At 43.3% G+C, this 20,897-nt stretch overlaps 2 protein-coding genes across 2 annotated transcripts; one reads left to right on the top strand and one right to left on the bottom strand.

Moving 5' to 3' along the window:
* The first annotated feature begins 13,514 nt into the window (after positions 1-13,514).
* On the top strand, positions 13,515-18,744 carry LOC311101644 (RNA polymerase II-associated factor 1 homolog). The gene is made up of 14 exons (XM_084142783.1): positions 13,515-13,743; positions 13,966-13,995; positions 14,261-14,353; positions 14,519-14,640; positions 14,754-14,820; positions 14,935-15,036; positions 15,152-15,257; positions 15,677-15,745; positions 15,952-16,055; positions 16,158-16,274; positions 16,522-16,650; positions 16,857-16,962; positions 17,165-17,246; positions 17,365-18,744. Exons 1-14 carry the CDS (start codon positions 13,694-13,696, stop codon positions 17,802-17,804), a joined length of 1,617 nt encoding a protein of 538 aa, XP_083998909.1. The 5' UTR covers positions 13,515-13,693; the 3' UTR covers positions 17,805-18,744.
* Positions 18,745-18,809: 65 nt separating this feature from the next.
* Positions 18,810-20,660, bottom strand: LOC311101645 (glia maturation factor gamma-like). The gene is made up of 7 exons (XM_084142784.1): positions 20,561-20,660; positions 20,027-20,123; positions 19,835-19,884; positions 19,666-19,717; positions 19,463-19,543; positions 19,124-19,197; positions 18,810-18,977 (listed from the first exon to the last, which is right to left on the bottom strand). Exons 1-7 carry the CDS (start codon positions 20,561-20,563, stop codon positions 18,906-18,908), a joined length of 429 nt encoding a protein of 142 aa, XP_083998910.1. The 5' UTR covers positions 20,564-20,660; the 3' UTR covers positions 18,810-18,905.
* Between the last annotated feature and the right edge of the window lie 237 nt (positions 20,661-20,897).

The following is a 20,897-nucleotide window of genomic DNA, read 5'->3' on the forward strand; positions in this document are numbered from 1 at the left end:
TTCTCGCATACCCCGAGAGCATCTGGTTAGCGGGGTGGTGGCACAGGAATCCTCATCTCTCCCAAGTGGACATTCTCTCTTTTTCCCCTGACCCATCTGTCTATCTCCTCATTTGAATTCCATGCTGTCACAGTCACTAGCCCTTTCAAGCTTAACATCCTTGTCATTTATCGCCCTCCAGGTTCCCTTGGAGAGTTCATCAATGAGCTTGACGCCTTGATAAGTTCCTTTCCTGAGGATGGCTCACCCCTCACAGTTCTGGGTGACTTCAACCTCCCTACGTCTACATTTGACTAATTTCTCTCTGCCTCCTTCTTTCCACTCCTCTCCTCTTTTGACCTCACGCTCTCACCGTCCCCCCCTACTCACAAGGCAGGCAATACTCTTGACCTCATCTTTACTAGATGCTGTTCTTCTACTAATCTCACTGCAACTCCCCTCCATGTCTCCGACCACTACTTTGTATCCTTTTCTCTCTCGCTCTCCTCCAACACTACTCACTCTGCCCCTACTCAGATGGTAATGCGCCGTCGCAACCTTCGCTCTCTCTCTCCCGCTACTCTCTCCTCTTCCATCCTATCATCTCTTCCCTCTGCTCAATCCTTCTCCCTCCAATCTCCTGATTCTGCCTCCTCAACCCTCCACTCCTCCCTTTCTGCATCCTTTGACTCTCTATGTCCCCTATCCTCCCGGCCGGCTCGGTCCTCCCCTCCTGCTCCGTGGCTTGACGACTCATTGCGAGCTCACAGAACAGGGCTCCGGGCAGCCGAGCGGAAATGGAGGAAAACTAGACTCCCTGCGAACCTGGCATCTTTTCACTCCCTCCTCTCTACATTTTCTTCATCTGTTTCTGCTGCTAAAGCCACTTTCTACCACTCTAAATTCCAAGCATCTGCCTCTAACCCTAGGAAGCTCTTTGCCACCTTCTCCTCCCTGCTGAATCCTCCTCCCCCCCCCCTCCTCCCTCTCTGTGGATGACTTCGTCAACCATTTTGAAAAGAAGGTTGACGACATCCGATCCTCGTTTGTTAAGTCAAATGACACTGCTGGTCCTGCTCACACTGCCCTACCCTATGCTTTGACTTCTTTCTCCCCTCTCTCTCCAGATTAAATCTTGCGACTTGTGACGGCCGGCCGCCCAACAACCTGCCCGCTTGACCCTATCCCCTCCTCTCTTCTCCAGACCATCTCCGGTGACCTTCTCCCTTACCTCACCTCGCTCATCAACTCATCCTTGACCGCTGGCTATGTCCCTTCCGTCTTCAAGAGAGCGAGAGTTGCACCCCTTCTCAAAAAACCAACACACGATCCCTCTGATGTCAACAACTACAGACCAGTATCCCTTCTTTCTTTTCTCTCCAAAACTATTGAGCGTGCCGTCTTTAGCCAACTCTCTTGCTATCTCTCTCAGAATGACCTTCTTGATCCAAACCAGTCAGGTTTCAAGACTGGTCATTCAACTGAGACTGCTCTTCTCTGTGTCACGGAGGCTCTCCGCACTGCTAAAGCTAACTCTCTCTCCTCTGCTCTTGTCCTTCTAGACCTGTCTGCTGCCTTTGATACTGTGAACCTTCAGATCCTCCTCTCCACCCTCTCCGAGTTGGACATCTCCGGCGTGGCTCACTCTTGGATTGCGTCCTACCTGACCGGTCGCTCCTACCAAGTGGCGTGGCGAGAATCTGTCTCCGCACCACGTGCTCTCACCACTGGTGTCCCCCAGGGCTCAGTTCTAGGCCCTCTCCTATTCTCGCTATACACCAAGTCACTTGGCTCTGTCATATCCTCACATGGCCTCTCCTATCATTGCTACGCAGACGACACACAACTAATCTTGTCCTTTCCCTCTTCTGATAACCAGGTGGCGAATCGCATCTCTGCATGTCTGGCAGACATATCAGTGTGGATGACGGATCACCACCTCAAGCTGAACCTCGGCAAGACGGAGCTGCTCTTCCTCCCGGGGAAGGACTGACCGTTCCATGATCTCGCCATCACGGTTGACAACTCCGTTGTGTCCTCCTCCCAGAGTGCGAAGAGCCTTGGCGTGACCCTGGACAACACCCTGTCGTTCTCCGCTAACATCAAGGCGGTGACCTGATCCTGCAGGTTCATGCTCTACAACATTCGGAGAGTACGACCCTGCCTTACACAGGGAGCGGCACAGGTCATAATCCAGGCACAGGTCATCTCCCGTCTGGATTACTGCAACACGCTGTTGGCTGGGCTCCCTGCCTGTGCCATTAAACCCCTACAACTCATCCAGAATGCCGCAGCCCGTCTGGTGTTCAACCTTCCCAAGTTGTCTCACGTCACCCCGCTCCTCCGCACACTCCACTGGCTTCCAGTTGAAGCTCGCATCTGCTACAAGACCATGGTGTTTCCTACGGAGCTGTGAGGGGAACGGCACCTCCGTACCTTCAGGCTCTGATCAGTCCCTACACCCAAACGAGGGCATTGCGTTCATCCACCTCTGGCCTGCTGGCCCCACTACCTCTGCGGAAGCACTGTTCCCGCTCAGCCCAGTCAAAACTGTTCGCTGCTCTGGCACCCCAATGGTGGAACAAGCTCCCTCACGACGCCAGGACAGCAGAGTCACTCACCACCTTCCGGAGACACTTGAAACCCCACCTCTTTAAGGAATACCTGGGATAGGATAAAGTAATCCTTCTACCCCCCCTTACCCCACCCCAAAAAAATTTAAATAAATAATAATAATAATACATATTGTAAAGTGGTTATCCCACTGGTTATAAGGTGAATGCACCAATTTGTAAGTCGCTCTGGATAAGAGCGTCTGCTAAATGACGTAAATGTAAACATTGTGTTAGAAAATGTGCGCTTTGTACAGAATCATTGAGCCTGGTTGCTATTCTGTTCAGTTATTACATTCCACTACTTGTACTCTGTCATTTGCCGAATTTGGCATATGTATGGAGCGATTTCAGTGCCAACAGATATTGTATTTTAATTTCATAATTTGAATGTGTACTAGGATATTGCATTTAAATGTAATCTTTTTTGAATTTGTAATGCAAAAATGTAATATTTGAATTCATAAATTGAACTTGTATTTCATGATTTGAAACAATTGAATGAATATTGCATTCGGTTTTTAGAATATTCAATATTCAAATTCAATATACAGCTCTGGAAAAATATAAGTTTCTCTGGTTTTACTATTTATAGGTATGTGTTTGGGTGAAATTAAATTTTGTGTTTTATTCTATAAACTACTGACAACATTTCTCCCAAATTCCAAATAAAAATTTAGATTTTTAATTAATTATTTTGTCATTTAGAGCATTTATTTGCAGAAAATGACAACTGGTCAAAATAACAAAAAAGATACAGTGTTGTCAGACCTCGAATAATGCAAAGATAATAAGTTCATGTTCATTTTTAAACAACACAATACTAATGTTTTAACTAAGGAAGAGTTCAGAAATCAGTATTTGGTGGAATAACCCTGATTTTCAATCACAGCTTTCATGCGTCTTGGCATGCTCTCCACCAGTCTTTCACATTGATGTTGGGTGACTTTATGCCACTCCTGGCACAAAAATTCAAGCAGCTCGGCTTTGTTTGATGGCTTGTGACCATCCATCTTCCTCTTGATCACATTCCAGAAGTTTTCAATGGGGTTCAGGTCTGGAGATTGGGCTGGCCATGACAGGGTCTTGATCTGGTGGTCCTCCATCCACACCTTGATTGACCTGGCTGTGTGGCATGGCGCATTGTCCTGCTGGAAAAACCAATCCTCAGAGTTGGGGAACAATGTCAGAGCAAAAGGAAGCAGGACAACCTTGTACGTGGCTTGATTCATGCGTCCTTCAAAAAGACAAATCTGCCCGATTCCAGCATTGCTGAAGCACCCCCAGATCATCACCGATCCTCCACCAAATTTCACAGTGGGTGCGAGACACTGTGGCTTGTAGGCCTCTCCAGGTCTCCGTCTAACCATTAGACGACCAGGTGTTAATGGGACTCATCAGAGATTACCTTTGTTGGGATCTATGCTCTTACAACTAGATGTGATGCCTAGCTTAGAAAGAATACATTAATGATTAAACATAATAGGTTTGTGCTGTACTGATATAGATTGTTTAACATAACAAGCTGTGATTAATGTGAGGAACCGTTAGGGGGTAGGCTGAGATAAACTTGTGACTCACACACACACACTGCATCTTTGTTAAACTGCTCAAGGACATGTGTACTGCTACAATGAAGAAGTGCTGACTTTCTAGACAAGTTGCAGAAACAACTAACGCCTGGCAACAGGGATACGCCAAGGGTCTGGGACCAGCCTGAGCGCCAACGATAGGTTGGGTAAGTTTAAACCACACCCAGCCTCTACTCTGACAGGCCCAGCCTGGAGCAGGAACTATCACTGTCAGAGTATTAAAGAAGAACCTTGGGTTGAAAAAGTTAGTTCTCTGTCTGCCCTGCGTGGTGTTTCAGTGGGCCCGTATATACGAACATCATATTTACCATTCAAGTGTTTGCATTAATTAAAATACTAGTCTATCTTAGAAGACGTGTATTGACCTCTTTTTGTTCCTATACCAGATTTGAATTGACGCAACTTGACACCTTACTCAAGTCCTCTACGGTCCAATCCTAATGGACTTTTGCAAACCTCAGCCTGGCTCTTCTTTGCTTCTCATTGATGAAGGGCTTTTTTCTAGCTTTGCACGACTTCAGCCCTGCCCCTAGGAGCCTGTTTCGAACCGTCCTCGCCATGCACTTCACCCCAGCTGCCGTTTGCCATTCTTTTTGTAGGTCACTTCAGTTGTTGAGTGACATTCGAATGAGTTGGCGGTCATCCCGGTCAGTAGAGAGTCGTTTTCGCCCTCTGCCGGTCTGTAGCTTTGTTGTCCGCAATGTCTGCTGCTTGACCTTGTTCTTATGAACCGCCGTCTTTGACATTTTAAGGATGGAAGCAACCTGAATGTATCCCTCTGCCAGTAAAGCCAGAATTGAACCCTTCTTTTCATCACTCAAAACTTTTGGCATGGTCAATAGTTATTTTTTTATTAATATTACTTTTGAGGTACTATTAGCACTGTTTTTGCCATCCAGCTGGTCATATTGCAAGAGGATAGTGATGACCACAGCAGTGGTTTTTATACTTTTCCTCGTTAAATAAGATTTGGTTCATGTGATCACCTAATCAGTACCTAATTCAGTAGAATGAGGTGTGCCTGTGTTGGAATTCAACAGACACTGGAATGGAATGGCTGTCATACAGTGAGGGAAAAAAGTATTTGATCCCCTGCTGATTTTGTACGTTTGCCCACTGACAAAGACATGATCAGTCTATAATTTTAATGGTAGGTTTATTTGAACAGTGAGAGAGAGAATAACAACAACAAAATCCAGAAAAATGCATGTCAAAAATGTTATAAATTGATTTGCATTTTAATGAGGGAAATAAGTATTTGACCCCTCTGCAAAACATGACTTAGTACTTGGTGGCAAAACCCTTGTTGGCAATCACAGAGGTCAGACGTTTCTTGTAGTTGGCCACCAGGTTTGCACACATCTCAGGAGGGATTTTGTCCCACTCCTCTTTGCAGATCTTCTCCAAGTCATTAAGGTTTCGAGGCTGACGTTTGGCAACTCGAACCTTCAGCTCCCTCCACAGATTTTCTATGGGATTAAGGTCTGGAGACTGGCTAGGCCACTCCAGGACCTTAATGTGCTTCTTCTTGAGCCACTCCTTTGTTGCCTTGGCCGTGTGTTTTGGGTCATTGTCATGCTGGAATACCCATCCACGACCCATTTTCAATGCCCTGGCTGAGGGAAGGAGGTTCTCACCCAAGATTTGACGGTACATGGCGCCGTCCATCGTCCTTTTGATGCGGTGAAGTTGTCCTGTCCCCTTAGCAGAAACACCCCCAATGCGTAATGTTTCCACCTCCATGTTTGACGGTGGGGATGGTGTTCTTGGGGTCATAGGCAGCATTCCTCCTCCTCCAAACACGACGAGTTGAGTTGATGCCAAAGAGCTCGATTTTGGTCTCATCTGACCACAACACTTTCACCCAGTTCTCCTCTGAATCATTCAGATGTTCATTGGCAAACTTCAGACGGGCCTGTATATATGCTTTCTTGAGCAGGGGGACCTTGTGGGCGCTGCAGGATTTCAGTCCTTCACGGCGTAGTGTGTTACAAATTGTTTTCTTGGTGACTATGGTGCCAGCTGCCTTGAGATCATTGACAAGATCCTCCCGTGTAGTTCTGGGCTGATTCCTCACCGTTCTCATGATCATTGCAACTCCACGAGATGAGATCTTGCATGGAGCCCCAGGCCGAGGGAGATTGACAGTTATTTTGTGTTTCGTCCATTTGCGAATAATCGCACCAACTGTTGTCACCTTCTCACCAAGCTGCTTGGCGATGGTCTTGTAGCCCATTCCAGCCTTGTGTAGGTCTACAATCTTGTCCCTGACATCCTTGGAGAGCTCTTTGGTCTTGGCCATGGTGGAGAGTTTGGAATCTGATTGATTGATTGCTTCTGTGGACAGGTGTCTTTTATACAGGTAACAAGCTGAGATTAGGAGCACTCCCTTTAAGAGTGTGCTCCTAATCTCAGATCGTTACCTGTATAAAAGACACCTGGGAGCCAGAAATCTTTCTGATTGAGAGGGGGTCAAAAACGTATTTCCCTCATTAAAATGCAAATCAATTTATAACATTTTTGACATGCGTTTTCCTGGATTTTTTTGTTGTTATTCTTTCTCTCACTGTTCAAATAAACCTACCATTAAAATTATAGACTGATCATTTCTTTGTCAGTGGGCAAACGTACAAAATCAGCAGGGGATCAAATACTTTTTCCCTCACTGTACATGTAGAGATGCTGATTTAAGAAAAATTTGCTGTGGTCCCTTAATTTTTTCCAGAGCTGTATATTCAGTTGCAATATGGTACACTATATATACAAAAGTATGTGGACACCCCTTCAAATTAGTGCATTCGGCTATTTCAGCCACACCCGTTGCTGACAGGTGTATAAAATTGAGCACACAGCCATGCAATCTAGACAAACATTGGCAGTAGAATGTCCCTACTGAATAACTCAGTGACTTTCAACTTGGCACCCTCAGTCACCTTTCCAACAAGTCAGTTTGTCAAATTTCTCCCCTGTTAGAGCTGCCCCAGTCAACTGTAAGTGCTGTGATTGTGAAGTGGAAACGTCTAGGAGCAACAACAGCTCAGCCGCTAAGTGGTAGGCCACACAAGCTCACAGAACAGGAGCGCCGAGTGCTGAAGCACGTAGCGTGTAAAAATCGTCTGTCCTCAGTTGCAACACTCACTATCGAGTTCCAAACTGCCTCTGGAAGCAACGTCAGCACAAGAACTGTTAATCAGGAGCTTCATGAAATGGGTTTCCATGGCCGAGCAGCCTCACACAAGCCTAGGATCACCATGTGCAATGCCAAGCGTTGGCTGGAGTGGTGTAAAGCTTACCGCCATTGGACTCTGGAGCAGTGGAAACGCGTTCTCTGAAGTGTTGAATCACGCTTCACCATCTGGCAGTCCGACGGTACGAATCTGGGTTTGGCGGGTGCCAGGAGAACGCTACCTGACCCAGTGCATATTGCCAACTGTAAAGTTTGGTGGAGAAGGAATAATGGTCTGGGGCTGTTTTTAATGGTTCGGTCTAGGCCCCTTAATTCCAGTTTAAGGGAAATCTTAACGCTACAGCATACAATGACATTCTTGACGATTCTGTGCTTCCAACTTTGTGGCAACAGTTTGGGGAAGGCCCTTTCCTGTTTCAGCATGACAATGCCCCCGTGCACAAAGCGAGGTCCATACAGAAATGGTTTGTCGAGATTGGTGTGGAAGAACTTGACTAGCCTGCACAGAGCCCTGACCTCAACCCCATCGAACACCTTTGGGATTAATTGGAACGCGGGCTGCGAGCCAGGCCTAATCGCCCATCATCAGTGCCCGACCTCACTAATGCTCTTGTGGCTGAATGGAAGCAAGTCCTCGCAGCAATGCTCCAACATCTAGTGGAATGCCTTCCCAGAAGAGTGGATGCTGTTATAGCAGCAAAGGGGGGACCAACTCCATATTAATGGCCATGAATTTGGAATGAAATGTTCGACATGCAGGTGTCCACATACTTTTGGTCATGTAGTGTAGATACAGTATTGCATTCATTGTCTGTGTATCAAGTTTACAAACTATAATTTCACGTTTATCAAGGTTTTCATATATTCAACTTCTCAGATGCATTCAGATTCAGTTATCTAAATTCAGATTCAAAACCAGAGACAACATCCTGCCAGCCAGGAAAGGTAAAGGAGAACAGATAGAATCAAAGGCTGTGTTGATGGAAGCTTCTGCCGGTTTCTGAAGTTAATGTGGCATGTTGAATTTATATTCTTCCTATGAATTTGTCTCTAGCATTTGAACCCCTAGTATAATCCCATTCCTGAAAGCTTGACTCTTTTGAACATGGATGTGCCTTTTGTTCCCCTCTATGATGTTCACAGGGAGTGTCACAAAATAAATCGCAATTTGGCCCCGATAAGAATATAGTTTAATAACCCTGGCTGTCATAGTCCTTCTAAGAAAAGCCTTTCCCCTCCCTATTTAATCTTGCTCTTGTGACTAACTGGGTTCAAACCAGGTCTCCTGCATGTCACAAGACTGTGTTAGCCCACTTAGCTAAAGCCTATAGGGATAAGTTCAGGAAGTTCATGTAAAGGACGACAACCTGCTTGCTTAACGAGTACTGCTTCCCCCTGATTCAGCTCATATGGAGACTCGAACTCAAGACTTCTGCCTCGAAAACACGTGACCGCCCTCCTGAAGCATTCCAACCCATTGTGCTATTAAAAAAGGCCTTCTTCAATTGTGCAAGGGGTGACACTTAAGGCTGAGGAGTGAGTTCCACAGATCCCTATCTGCTACACTAATACAAGTCTTCAAGATCCAGCAAAGTTACTCATCAAAAGAGCATAGTTTGGTGATCCATGCTTATGTGATGAGAACCTTGCCTGAGCTGAGACCTGAAGACATGTTAGTTTGACATGTGTTAGTTTGTGTTGGATGTTGTTAGTTTCAGGTCTTCCGGCAAGGGTAATCATTATAAGGTTAACAGGTGACTGACTGGGTTAAGACTGTGTTAGCCTGTTGCGGTAAAGCCTAGGCATTGGTCCTGTGACTTGGATGGGCCTCTTCAAGGAGGAGTTCATGTGATGAGTAACTTGTCTGAGACCTGAAAAGTTGCATTGTCTGACGCACAGGAGATCTAGGTTAGAACCCCATCAGTCAAACCAAAGACATTAAAACCAGTCAAACATGATGTCTTCAGGTCTCAGGCAAGGTTGCTCATCACATGCATAGATCACCAAACCACCTCCGTTGCACTCTCATTAAATGGGTTGCACAGATCTGTCTGTTTGCCACAGAAAGTGTTGTTGTTGTGCAGTAGGCCTGATTTCGAACCCAGTCAGTTATATTGGTGCCATGATTTCTGAGAATGAGATCAAAGGGGGGTGAAATGTGACCGAGTTGGTTCGATGAACCACACTCTTTTGATAAGTAACCTTGATGGAGACTTTAATACTTTTTAAAAAATACAAGCATAGCTATGACTTTACCCTTGACCCATGGCTGAATAATTAGGTGACCCCAAATGTCGGCGCTCTCCTCTGTTCTCTCCACCCCCAAATGCCCGAGCTGAAGAGGTCTATATCTGTCCGCAAATACAGAACTAGTAAAGGCCCAGTGCATTACTTTTCTGAAAATGTTTAAACTAAATGTATTTGAGTGTTTACCAGCATTTGTAATTTAAGTCTGATAATTATCTATACAAAACAGTTAATCTGATAATACTTGTGGAACATAAAAATACTTGCTTGATATAAGTTTTCCAGTTTCTTGAAATACTTCGCAAATACAACTTGTTTCTATGTGAAAACTGAATTGGTCTATTCATTCATTTTCTGCAGACATTCTTATCCAGAGCAACTTACAGTAGTGAGTGCATATATTTTCATACTGTTCCCCCATGGGAGACGAACCCACAACCCTAGCGTTGCAAGCGCCATGTTCTGACGACTGAGCCACATCATATCATCACCAACCACTTGATGTCTCAATGTACTCAATTACTGTATTGTGCAATGTTTTTCTTCAGGGTGATGGAAAGTCTACAGGTACAATACAATAATGTACATTTACATCACGTGGTTTGTAAGGATGGTTAATGAGTACTGCACAAAAAGTGGTTGTTTTCCATATTATTTGATCAAAAAAAATATTTAATTTGATGTGGATGTTTTGTGTGTTTGCCCATAACTTTGCACCTTTTTATGTAAATGTTTGAGGACAGGGTTTTGTTCTTTCTGGATTCCATTAGAATGACAATTGCAGAGAAAGGGACAGGGCAACAACTCTTACAATTCCAACTATTGAATCCTGCAAGATACTGTTCTTAATTATACCACTACCCTTTTTGCCAAAGCAGAGATGCTGAACTTTTTTGTTGTTGCCTGCTACACACATATGACATGGACTAGCAAGTAGTGGAATGATAGTTCAACAGACTGGTACCCAGACTAGGGCGTGTAGCTCAAATCTTTGCTCCCCAAATTCTGCGCAGTACTGCGCATTCTGACTCCCGGAAACTCAACTCACTGGTAACATTTGCTGGAGCATGCAGGCAAAGCTGTCCATGAACAATGAAAACATGCATGTTAGCTGGCTAAATAGCAATACAATGTTATATTTTATAAAGTAAAACCATATTAACTTCTCAAATTAGTTATTAAGCAAGCTAGCTAACTGTTCTAGCTTGCCAACAATACAAAAAACTCCCAGTCAGCTGGTGCTAATTGCTATCTAGCTGTAGCATTGTGAATAGCTAGCTAGAACAAGCAAGTTTAGCTAAACATCTTGCCTCCATGAATGTTATTGATATTCACGGACTTGGATACCGTTAAATCAGCTCCCATCACGATTAAAAGGTAAGATACTTTATTTCCAATATTTATTGTTAGCTGGCAATGATACATGTCACCAAGATTGAGAGTTAGCTAGCAGCTAGCTACACTCACTGAACACAGCTGATCAACTTTCCTCCATACTTAGCAAGGACATCTGCTAGTTTGCAAAGACCAACATACTGCTTGTTTGGTTTGGGCTTGAGTTCATGTGCTAGTGTTGATAATCCCTGAAATGTCCTTGCTTTCAACCAAAAACCAAACCCTGTTTGCAATCAAGATCTAAAATTGCCATTGTTTAATATTGTTATCTTTCTTCAGGACTAGCAGTTCTCATGTTGCTCCCACCAGTACCTTCACTATTGGTCTTTAGAGGACTGTAGTGTTATGTTCCCCTATGGTTTAACTCTCCTCTCTCTGCTCTCTCATTGTAGAAGCCCCATGATGGTGTGTGAGCTGCTAGTCTCCTCACTATGGTTCCTTTTTGTAATCTTCTGGGTGGAGACCATAAGCGTGTGGCTGTACCTATGCATCTTCTACCAGGACCAGGCATTTTATCACTGGGGAGATGGGTATGAGTACCTAATCATATTTTACACACAGGCAACTTGCTGATTCTTAATCATCTTATAAATATCCAGATGAAGTATCAAACAGACCGTCCTTTCTCATTCTGTTACTACAGAGTATTTGCAGATGACCCCGGCCAAATGCTGTACATGTTGAGCAGGTGAGTCCTAATTTTGATTTCAATCTGTTCTTAGGTGTGATCAGATGAAATGCAGTACTATGACTTGTATCTGAAATGGGAAACTATACTGTTGTCAATAGTTATTACAATGTAGCATGGCACAATAATGTGTTTACAGATGCTGACAAGAGAATAGGCATGATCAGGTTGAGTACTTGACACTTTCATGAATAAAGTCTCCATTGTTCTCTTTCCACAGAGTGGGTCCCTCTGGACAGATGCAGACCTGAGATAGGGAAAGAATATGAGGAACAGCACATAATGGATTGTTCTCTCCAGATATAAAATGATGGGAGCTGTATGTTTGAGACACTCCTATAAAATAATGAGAATCAGTCGTTCTTTTCTACTTCCCTGCTCCTGGTTCCGTCATATATTTAGTGCATGGTCATTGTCATTGTCAACATGAACAAAACTGAATTGAATGCAGTTGGATTGTTGTTGGATATGGGTAGAGACACCCAGCTTGGCAGGAAGAACCAGGGAGGGGGTCCTGCCGTAACTGTGGAATAGATGCATAGTGAGGCTGCTAAGTGTTCCCCACCAAAGCATGAACCATCATACAGATGTTCTATTTCTATTGTCTGTTTGAATATGTGATAGGTCAAACAATGTGAAAACACTTGGCAGATGCTTAGAAAAAATATTTTTGACTGAGGTTTAGTCCATAGTCAATGTATTTTTTGTGGATTTCAGCAGACTTGCACATTATCATGGTTGTACACGTTTGTTTATTGTTTGTTTATTTGTTTGTTTTCACAAATCTGTCTGTATACATAATCTGCTTCAGTCTGGGCACTTACATGACAGTGTCACTGGATTGTTTTGTTATGTAAAACACTAACATTATTGACATGATACACATATTCAACGAAAAGCTTTACTCTTGGAAATGTTCCAACATTATGAAAATATAATTTGCACTCATCAGTGTATTGCAAGTTTTGTAATTTGCACTCAAACTAAAATGCTGAATGTAGCTTTTTTGATGAAGACCATAGATGTGGGTGTCCTTGTTTTTTGTTGCTGTTGTAAAGCTCACACCTCAATAATAATGTCATGAAAGCTCTAATAGCAAATGAGGAAAATTATTACAATCCATAGATTAATTCCACATTTCGATTTGTATCTGTTCATAACTTGTAAATTGTCTTAATTGATGATAGTCCTTCTGTAATGTCAGGCATAGCCTAACACAAGTATTGTCTTTTTAATGTCGACTTACCACCCATACACAAAAATGTATGCACGCATGACTGTAAGTCGCTTTGGATAAAGGCGTCTGCTAAATGGCTTATTATTATTATTATTATTATTATTGTTTAGGAAAGTGGCATGTCAGGGCTTAAACTGGGCAGTGACATCAATGGTGCGTTTGTTTTTATTTGTTTGCATCCGAAGACAGAATAAATTCTGACATTTTCCAAGCTTGTTGTTGCACTTCTATTTCAAACAGTTTCATATTTCAATTTCGTAGAAATTGTGCCAGTTTAAGGTACAACTGCCTACCACAAATCCACATACGATATATAGGTCCTCTGTAGCTCAGCTGGTAGAGCACGGCGCTTGTAACGCCAAGGTAGTGGGTTCGATCCCCGGGACCACCCATACACAAAAATGTATGCACGCATGACTGTAAGTCGCTTTGGATAAAAGCGTCTGCTAAATGGCATATTATTATATTATTATATAGCAAAAACTGACCGTAGATCTGCGACGCAATATATTCAGGCCGCTCCGAAGCTACCCATGAAAATATTAGGGGTCCTACTAGTAGCAAGACGCAGCCAGCCAGGACAGAAAGGGAAAAAGAGAACACGCTCTGAGTACTTTGGAGTAAGTAATTAGCTAGCTAGGTAGTCAACGGAGTTTCTCTTTCTTTCAGGTAAAGTGTTTTAGTAAGGAGTTACTTGATCGGTTGTCTGCATTTATATGAAGTTGTGCTTCCAGCCGTGATCATTATTTTAAGATAATGGCTCCAACTATACAGACACAAGCCCAGCGAGACTCAGATGGTGACAGGTAAATATCCTCTCCGATTTATCTTCTTTGCCGCAACTAGCTAACGTTAGCTAACCTAGCTAATGACGACAAGGCTAGTTAAAGATCATCATAATTTACATATGTTCTGATTGTCCCGTCATAAGTTAAAATATTGAAATGGGTGCTGTGTTACTTCCAATTTATTCAGTCTCAGCAGAGTGTGTAGCTAACAACACTTGTTTTTTCTCTCCACATGTCTAGGAGTTCATCACACAGAACTGTTCCAGAGAGGTATGCATGCATGCAGTTTCTTTGACATGTTTCAACCAAACAGAGATTCAGTTACAATTCAAGTTATTGTGTGTTGTTAAATGCAAAGGGGAGGGCTGGAGATATAATGGACAGATCAAAACCCATATGACCATTAGGTAGTTATCTCTTTGGGTTATGAGGATATGTGGCATTAGTGGTTGATAGAACATTTTTTTGATGACTACTTCTTCTCTATACATTTTTTAAATGTGTGCTTCTATGTTTGTCCCAACCAATCTCCCAGGTCTGGAGTGGTCTGTCGAGTAAAGTACTGCAACAGCCTGCCTGACATCCCATTTGATCCCAAATTCATCACATATCCATTTGACCAGCACAGGTAAACACCCTTGTTCCTACCAAGTTCCTTCTGCTATAAAGGTCATTCCAAATGTTGGTATGTCTATTTAATGTATTGTAGCTTTTATTTTCTAAGCCTTCTTCTATAAATACCGTACTGTAGCTGACTGATGTGACTGGATGTTGCTCTGTCTGATGTTGACAGGTTTGTGCAGTACAAGGCTACATCGTTAGAGAAGCAACACAAACATGAGCTGCTGACTGAGCCTGACCTTGGCGTCACCATCGACCTCATTAACCCAGACACCTACCGCGTCGACCCCAGCAGTACGTTTCTGAACCACATACACAGTTATACCACACAGTCAGTATATTTTTGTGGTGGTTACTTGAAGCTTGTGTAGTATTGAATTAGAATCGTCCCATCCTTATTTTTCTAGTTCTTCTGGATCCAGCTGATGAGAAGTTATTGGAAGAAGACATCACAGCTCCATCCAGCTCGAAAAGGTTTGGATACAGACTGTGTACCAGTCAACACAGTATCTGTGTGACAAAATTCAACTAAAATGTTAAGAATGACTTGGAATCTGTGTTATGAGCCGTTTGTTTGTTTTCCTGTAGATCTCAGCAGCACGCCAAGGTGGTCCCGTGGATGAGGAAGACTGAGTACATCTCTACAGAGTTCAACAGATATGGAGTCTCCAATGAGAAAGTGGAAGTCAAGTGAGTGTGACCTAACAGGCTAGCTAACCACCACATTCAGCATACACACTTCCCATTTTGTAGTGTTTTCTCTGTTTGTCCCACCCCTTCTATAACCTATGTGTTCTGTCCTTAGGATCGGTGTGTCTGTCAAACAGCAGTTCACAGAGGAGGAGATATACAAGGATAGGGACAGCCAGATTGCTGCTATTGAAAAGACCTTTGAGGATGCACAGAAACCGGTGAGAGTGCCCCGTGTTTGGCTCTGCACAATTTATTGTGCTATATTCAGTCCAAATAGGTATTTCAGTAACAACATCAAAGTCAATGTCCAGCTACACAGAGATCACACAGTTCATTGTATGTTCCTTCTAATATGATTAATTCCATCACGAACAAAGTTATTGTACAGATGTCAGATCTTAATTGTACCTATATTGTCGCAGCAAAATAATCCTGCAGCAACAGGATTTTTATGTTTAGTCCATAATGTTGCTTGATTGGTGGTTAGGCTATTAGCTGGTCAAAATGAGGCTACATGAAAAGTGGTACACTGTTAATATAGCTGTATAATATAACAGGAGAATTCTCAGCAACAAAAGCGATCAAATTAAGATCCTACATCTGTACATCACACACTGTGTTCCTCCTCTTCCCCCAGATTGCCCAGCACTACAGTAAACCCAGAGTCACTCCTGTGGAGGTGATGCCGGTGTTCCCTGACTTCAAGGTGAGCATCCAAAACACTCAACAGGACATACAGTACCATTGTATTGGTCTTGGCTACCTATCTGCATTATGCCCATGGTCTTTGTTTCTGGGGAGTCATTGGTTCCTGTATCTGTTCCAAGCTGGATGCGTTTAGCTGTTGTTGTCTAGCCCTAGTGTGTTTTGGTAAAGAGTAAGCATTTGTGTGTTCTGTTCTCTGCTCCCCAGATGTGGATCAACCCGTGTGCTCAGGTAATCTTCGACTCTGATCCTGCTCCTAAAGACATGTCAGCACCCCAGGGTGTGGAGATGATGTCACAGGCCATGATTAGGTGAGGAGAACATTGCCACATTGTGTCTTTGATTTTCTGTGACCGTCCTGCACTATGACAATTTACATAATGTTCTGAATTGTTCATTGTTGTGCCCTGCAGAGGTATGATGGATGAGGAAGGAAACCAGTTTGTGGCCTACTTCCTTCCCAATGAGGAAACGATTCGCAAGCGCAAGAGAGACGTGGATGAGGAGCTGGACTACATGCCTGATGATCTGTGAGTAATCCAACAAGCATTTACACTAACCTTGAGTAGACAGGACACACCAACAATGATACTGATATATTAACTATACTATCTCTATCAATAATATTCAGTTTTCACGTTGTCATTGTCTACTTCCTCACACCTACTTGGTTCACCTTGTCCAAGTACAGAACGTGTATGATGTTGGAATCTCTGAAACACACTTACTGTAACATTGAACTAGATGTGATGAGGGTGGTGTGTGTGTGTGTTCTAGGTATGACTATAAGATAGCCAGGGAGTACAACTGGAACGTGAAGAACAAAGCCAGCAAGGGCTACGAGGAGAACTACTTCTTTATCTTCAGAGACGGAGATGGAGTCTACTACAACGAGCTGGAGACCAGGTAACCACTGGCCAGGGTGGGGGGTCTCATAGTGGGGTCTGTTGGGTTTACTTTAACAGCAGGTGACGTGGGATTCTCTTGGATGAGATAGTCACATTGTTCTGGTAGATTTGTATTTGCTAGGGTGGGTTTAGTTTGTTTGTTTTGGCCTGAGGACACGAAACCTGTGAAGGTTGTTGTTCTTACTGTGTTGTCCTGGATTGCAGAGTGCGGCTGAGTAAGAGGAGAGCTAAGGCTGGAGCCCAGTCTACTACAAATGCTGTGCTGGTGTGTAAGCACAGAGACATGAATGAGAAGGAGCTGGAAGCACAGGTGAGACTGCTAATCAGGCACTCCTTTGCTGTTTTCTACACTGTGCATTACTTTCAATCTGTAAACTACTGTGTTTACTTAATAAGTGGACTTCAACACTGATAGAGATGTGCATGTAGTACTGGACATAAGCAGAGAAGTATACATTTGCAGACATCTAAATAATCCAAGTAATAATGACATCCGTCTTTGTGTCCATTAGGACGCGCGTAAGGCTCAGCTGGAGAACCATGAACCGGAGGATGAAGAAGAGGACATGGACTTGGGTAAACTGCAGGACTCTGGTCAGTCTCCCCCCTCTCTGTCCTCCCCAATGTTTACTACTGTGTCTGCAGAGGCTATTTGTTTGCCACTGCTTCTTAGATCCATATGAACTAATTGTCTGTATCTGTTTGTCTCCAGGTGATGAGAAGGAGAAAGGCAGCGAGAGCGAGGGAGACAACTCTGACAGTGACTCTGACAGGGAGGATGAGGATGGAAAGCGGAGTGGAGCTGAGGATGATGAAGAGGAGGGAGCGAAGCGGAGGAGGAAGGCCAGTGGTAGCGGCAGTGAGAGTGGTGAGGAGGAGATCAAGCTGGCGGATGAGGTGGAGATCTTCGGTAGCGATGACGACAGTGATGACGATGACAATGAGCCCAAGAATGGAGCAGCCCAGAGCAGCGGGGAGGAGGGCAGTGGGAGCGAGGAGGAGGAGAAGGAGAGCCATAGGGAGAGGAGAAGGAGTGGCAGCGCGTCTCCGGCCCACAGTAGCGGTAGTGACCACTCAGAGGGCGGCCGCGCCCAGAGCGGGAGTGGTAGTGAGCAGGCCTCAGACTCCAGCGACGGCAGTGACAGTGAATAAAAGCCTTCTTACTGTGACAACACCGGCACACCATGCCTCACCCCCGAGCTCCAGCCAGCCCAGGCTAACGAGCCCCACCCTCAGAACAGCCCTGTCTTTACAGAGTCAGTCTGAGGCCAGCAACTCATTCCTGTTGAGAGTTAGTCTGTCTGCTACTTTTTTAGGAGAGACACAACCTTTTAAGCGACTTCTACAAGGCTTTTGGGTACCTGTAAATGCCAGTTACTCAAATGTCAGACTTTAGCTCATAGATATAGCTGGAGCCACTATCTTAGTAGTTTTTAACAAAATTATTTCCTACCAAGAACATATTTCGTTTGTTATTTTAAGCTGTTATTTTGTTATTTTAAGTCTTAGTTTGTCTTTATGGTTTGTCGATTTCTCACTCAATATGAGGCACTTTCATAAAGTGGTGTGAAAAGCAGATACACTTTTTTTCTGTTGAATTTTCTTGTGTGCATAAATCTGTTTAAAATACGTTTTTCTTTGTCCTTAGCATTTGAGGATGCAATGCATTATAAATGTAATTGGAACAGCCAATAAAATGCAGGATAGTTTTGTAAGGAAAAGTGTTGCTTTTTTACATTTTAGCTAAAAACTTTCAAAATAACAGATTTTTCTGCCCCCCCCCCCCCCAGAAACCGCTACAATGAACCTGTATAAGTTCAGTTGTGTGACGGAAACTTATTTACATTTAGACATTGTAAATAAATGGTAGAAGCTGACTTTACAGCATTTAAGCCTGTATGTTTCTTATACTGCTAACAGTCACCCTCTCCAAAGTCCCCTATTTTTTTATTTAACATGTATTCCTGAAAACATTTTCCTTCCGAAGTGGCAATAATGTAGCCTGGTCCTAGATCTGTTTGTGCTATCATCAATTCCTTGTCACTCATTGGCATGACAATTCCACAAGGAGTTGTCAAGAGAGCAGAAACAGATTGGCAACCAGGCTAGTAACAATGGTTTGAGTATAACTAAGGAATAAGAATGCAATAACATAAGTGACAATCTAAGCAATTTATTGCAAACTGGTAATGAAGTTAATGTACTGGTATGTTCAATACATGCACTTTTTCCAAAATGAACACAAGTGTCTGTTCAGCGAAAGAAAGACAGTTTGTTTATCAGCCACTCTTCAGACAAGTCATCTATGTTTCGTGTCTCAAAAACCTATTGAGAAAAAAGGGGTAGGAGGATCAGGCTAAACATGCTTATTTTCTGAACATTTATAACTTATCTATTTTGTGTGTTTAGGGTTGGGCTTATGTTCAGATTATTATTAACAGTCAATTCTTGAAACAGACAATAGTCCTGACCTTTGTGAGCTCTGCTGCGGAGACCAGTTGGTTCTTGCTGCCTGCGTACATCATTTGCTGCTCAGGCTTGCACCCTGTTGAGATGAGGATGGTGTATAAGCCACAGATGTCTGTCCACTGAACCTTTTTGATCTCTCCATATGATGAACACTGATTGAATCTCATCTCTACTTTCAATTATCAGCACTTACTACCTTCCAAAAGTTATTTTGTGCAAAGGGATGTTGCAGCACAGTAATGCTAATCCTTCACTCAATTGGCAGTTTTTTTGTCATTTAGCAGACGCTCTTATCCAGAGCGACTTACAAACTGTTCACTGAATTAGGGTGAAATACTCACCCACTGGACTTGAGAATATGAAACACAGTGGGTAGGACACCCTGCCATCTGTATGGATGTATTTGTAGCTGTAAACAATGAATGTACACTATATTGTCAAGGAGATCCAATCACTGGTCATTGATACAACTAACACGGGCAGTTCTGGTGAATATGAGGTTAACAGATTTCTGCTGTATCACTCCGACTTGTTATAAAAGGATATCTTGGCTGCCGCTCTGGAAGTTCATTCCTCAGGTCATCCAGGGAGATGTCCTGAAATATGAGAGCGTGTTTTGAGTTGAACTGGTATTGATACAGGTGTGGATGAATTTTAGTAATTATTAACTCAGTATGGGATATTCAACAGCTCAGAAAGACATTGTGACTTGCCTCATACTCTTCCTCCAGGATCACAAGCTGTTTCGCCATGTCAATTTTCACTGAGGGAATAGGACAATTATTCTATATTGAGTCCTAGACATATGTTTCTCTGTTTCTGGGTTTATTATGTTTTTTTGAATTAGGTGAAACCGATGACAATTGGGCTACTGAGGAACATGTTTTCAATGAAGTCATACTCACTCAAGATGGCTGCATTGTTGGTCTCTTTTCGAAATCTGAACTTCTTCAGTTTTTCTTTCAGACTCTCGTCCACCTCGCACACAACCAGAGAGCTTGACTAGAATGTAAAAGTGAAACAAGTTCTTCAATCGTGGGAAGTTTTGACACATTGTAATTGTATATGTTGGTCATATTGCTACTGTCAGGCTACATCATTGAAAGTTCTGTCATATTTCACTCAGTGAGAGAGAGAGAGAGAATAGGTAGGGACACAGGGAAAGAGGTTTTAGAGCAACTTGTTTTGATTTCTGAAGTGCAAGTTTCCATGAACGCATGAACGCATAGCTCATAACAAAATCTTAAAGTGACATATTGAGGCCAGGAAGTGCTTTTGTTGCATCATGAGTCAAGAGGGTGTGGGGGGAAGGGAGGGGAGTAGCAAAAATACATTTACGCCAGCCTAAAAACCTTTACAACTTAAACTAGGACATCACCGTCCATACCGAAATACATTTTCCTGGTAAAGTGCAATATCGTATAAACGGTTTCCCATACCATTCTAGAAGAGGTTTTGGTTTCTTGCCTGCAAAGATACTGTCTTCTTGTTGAGATAGTTCCTCCTCGGCCAACTGCTTGAGACAGGATGCTGTCTGACTCTCAAGATCCTCCTTTTATGTAGTAGCACATACAGTCGGGGAGGGCAAACATTAACAAATACTAGAGCATTCACCAGTACCCCCTCCCAGCACTGTGTTAGATCTAGACTTCTTGAGAATGACTAATGTTAGGGATGTCATTAGTTCTATCTACAATCCTCTCTTGCTGTATCCGGCAGCAAATCGTGCCTTTTAATAATACAATGTTGTATACCCCTAAATAATTAGTGTTGCAA

Source organism: Coregonus lavaretus (genome assembly GCF_964263955.1).
Source record: "Coregonus lavaretus genome assembly, chromosome: 26".
Lineage (NCBI taxonomy): Eukaryota > Metazoa > Chordata > Actinopteri > Salmoniformes > Salmonidae > Coregonus > Coregonus lavaretus.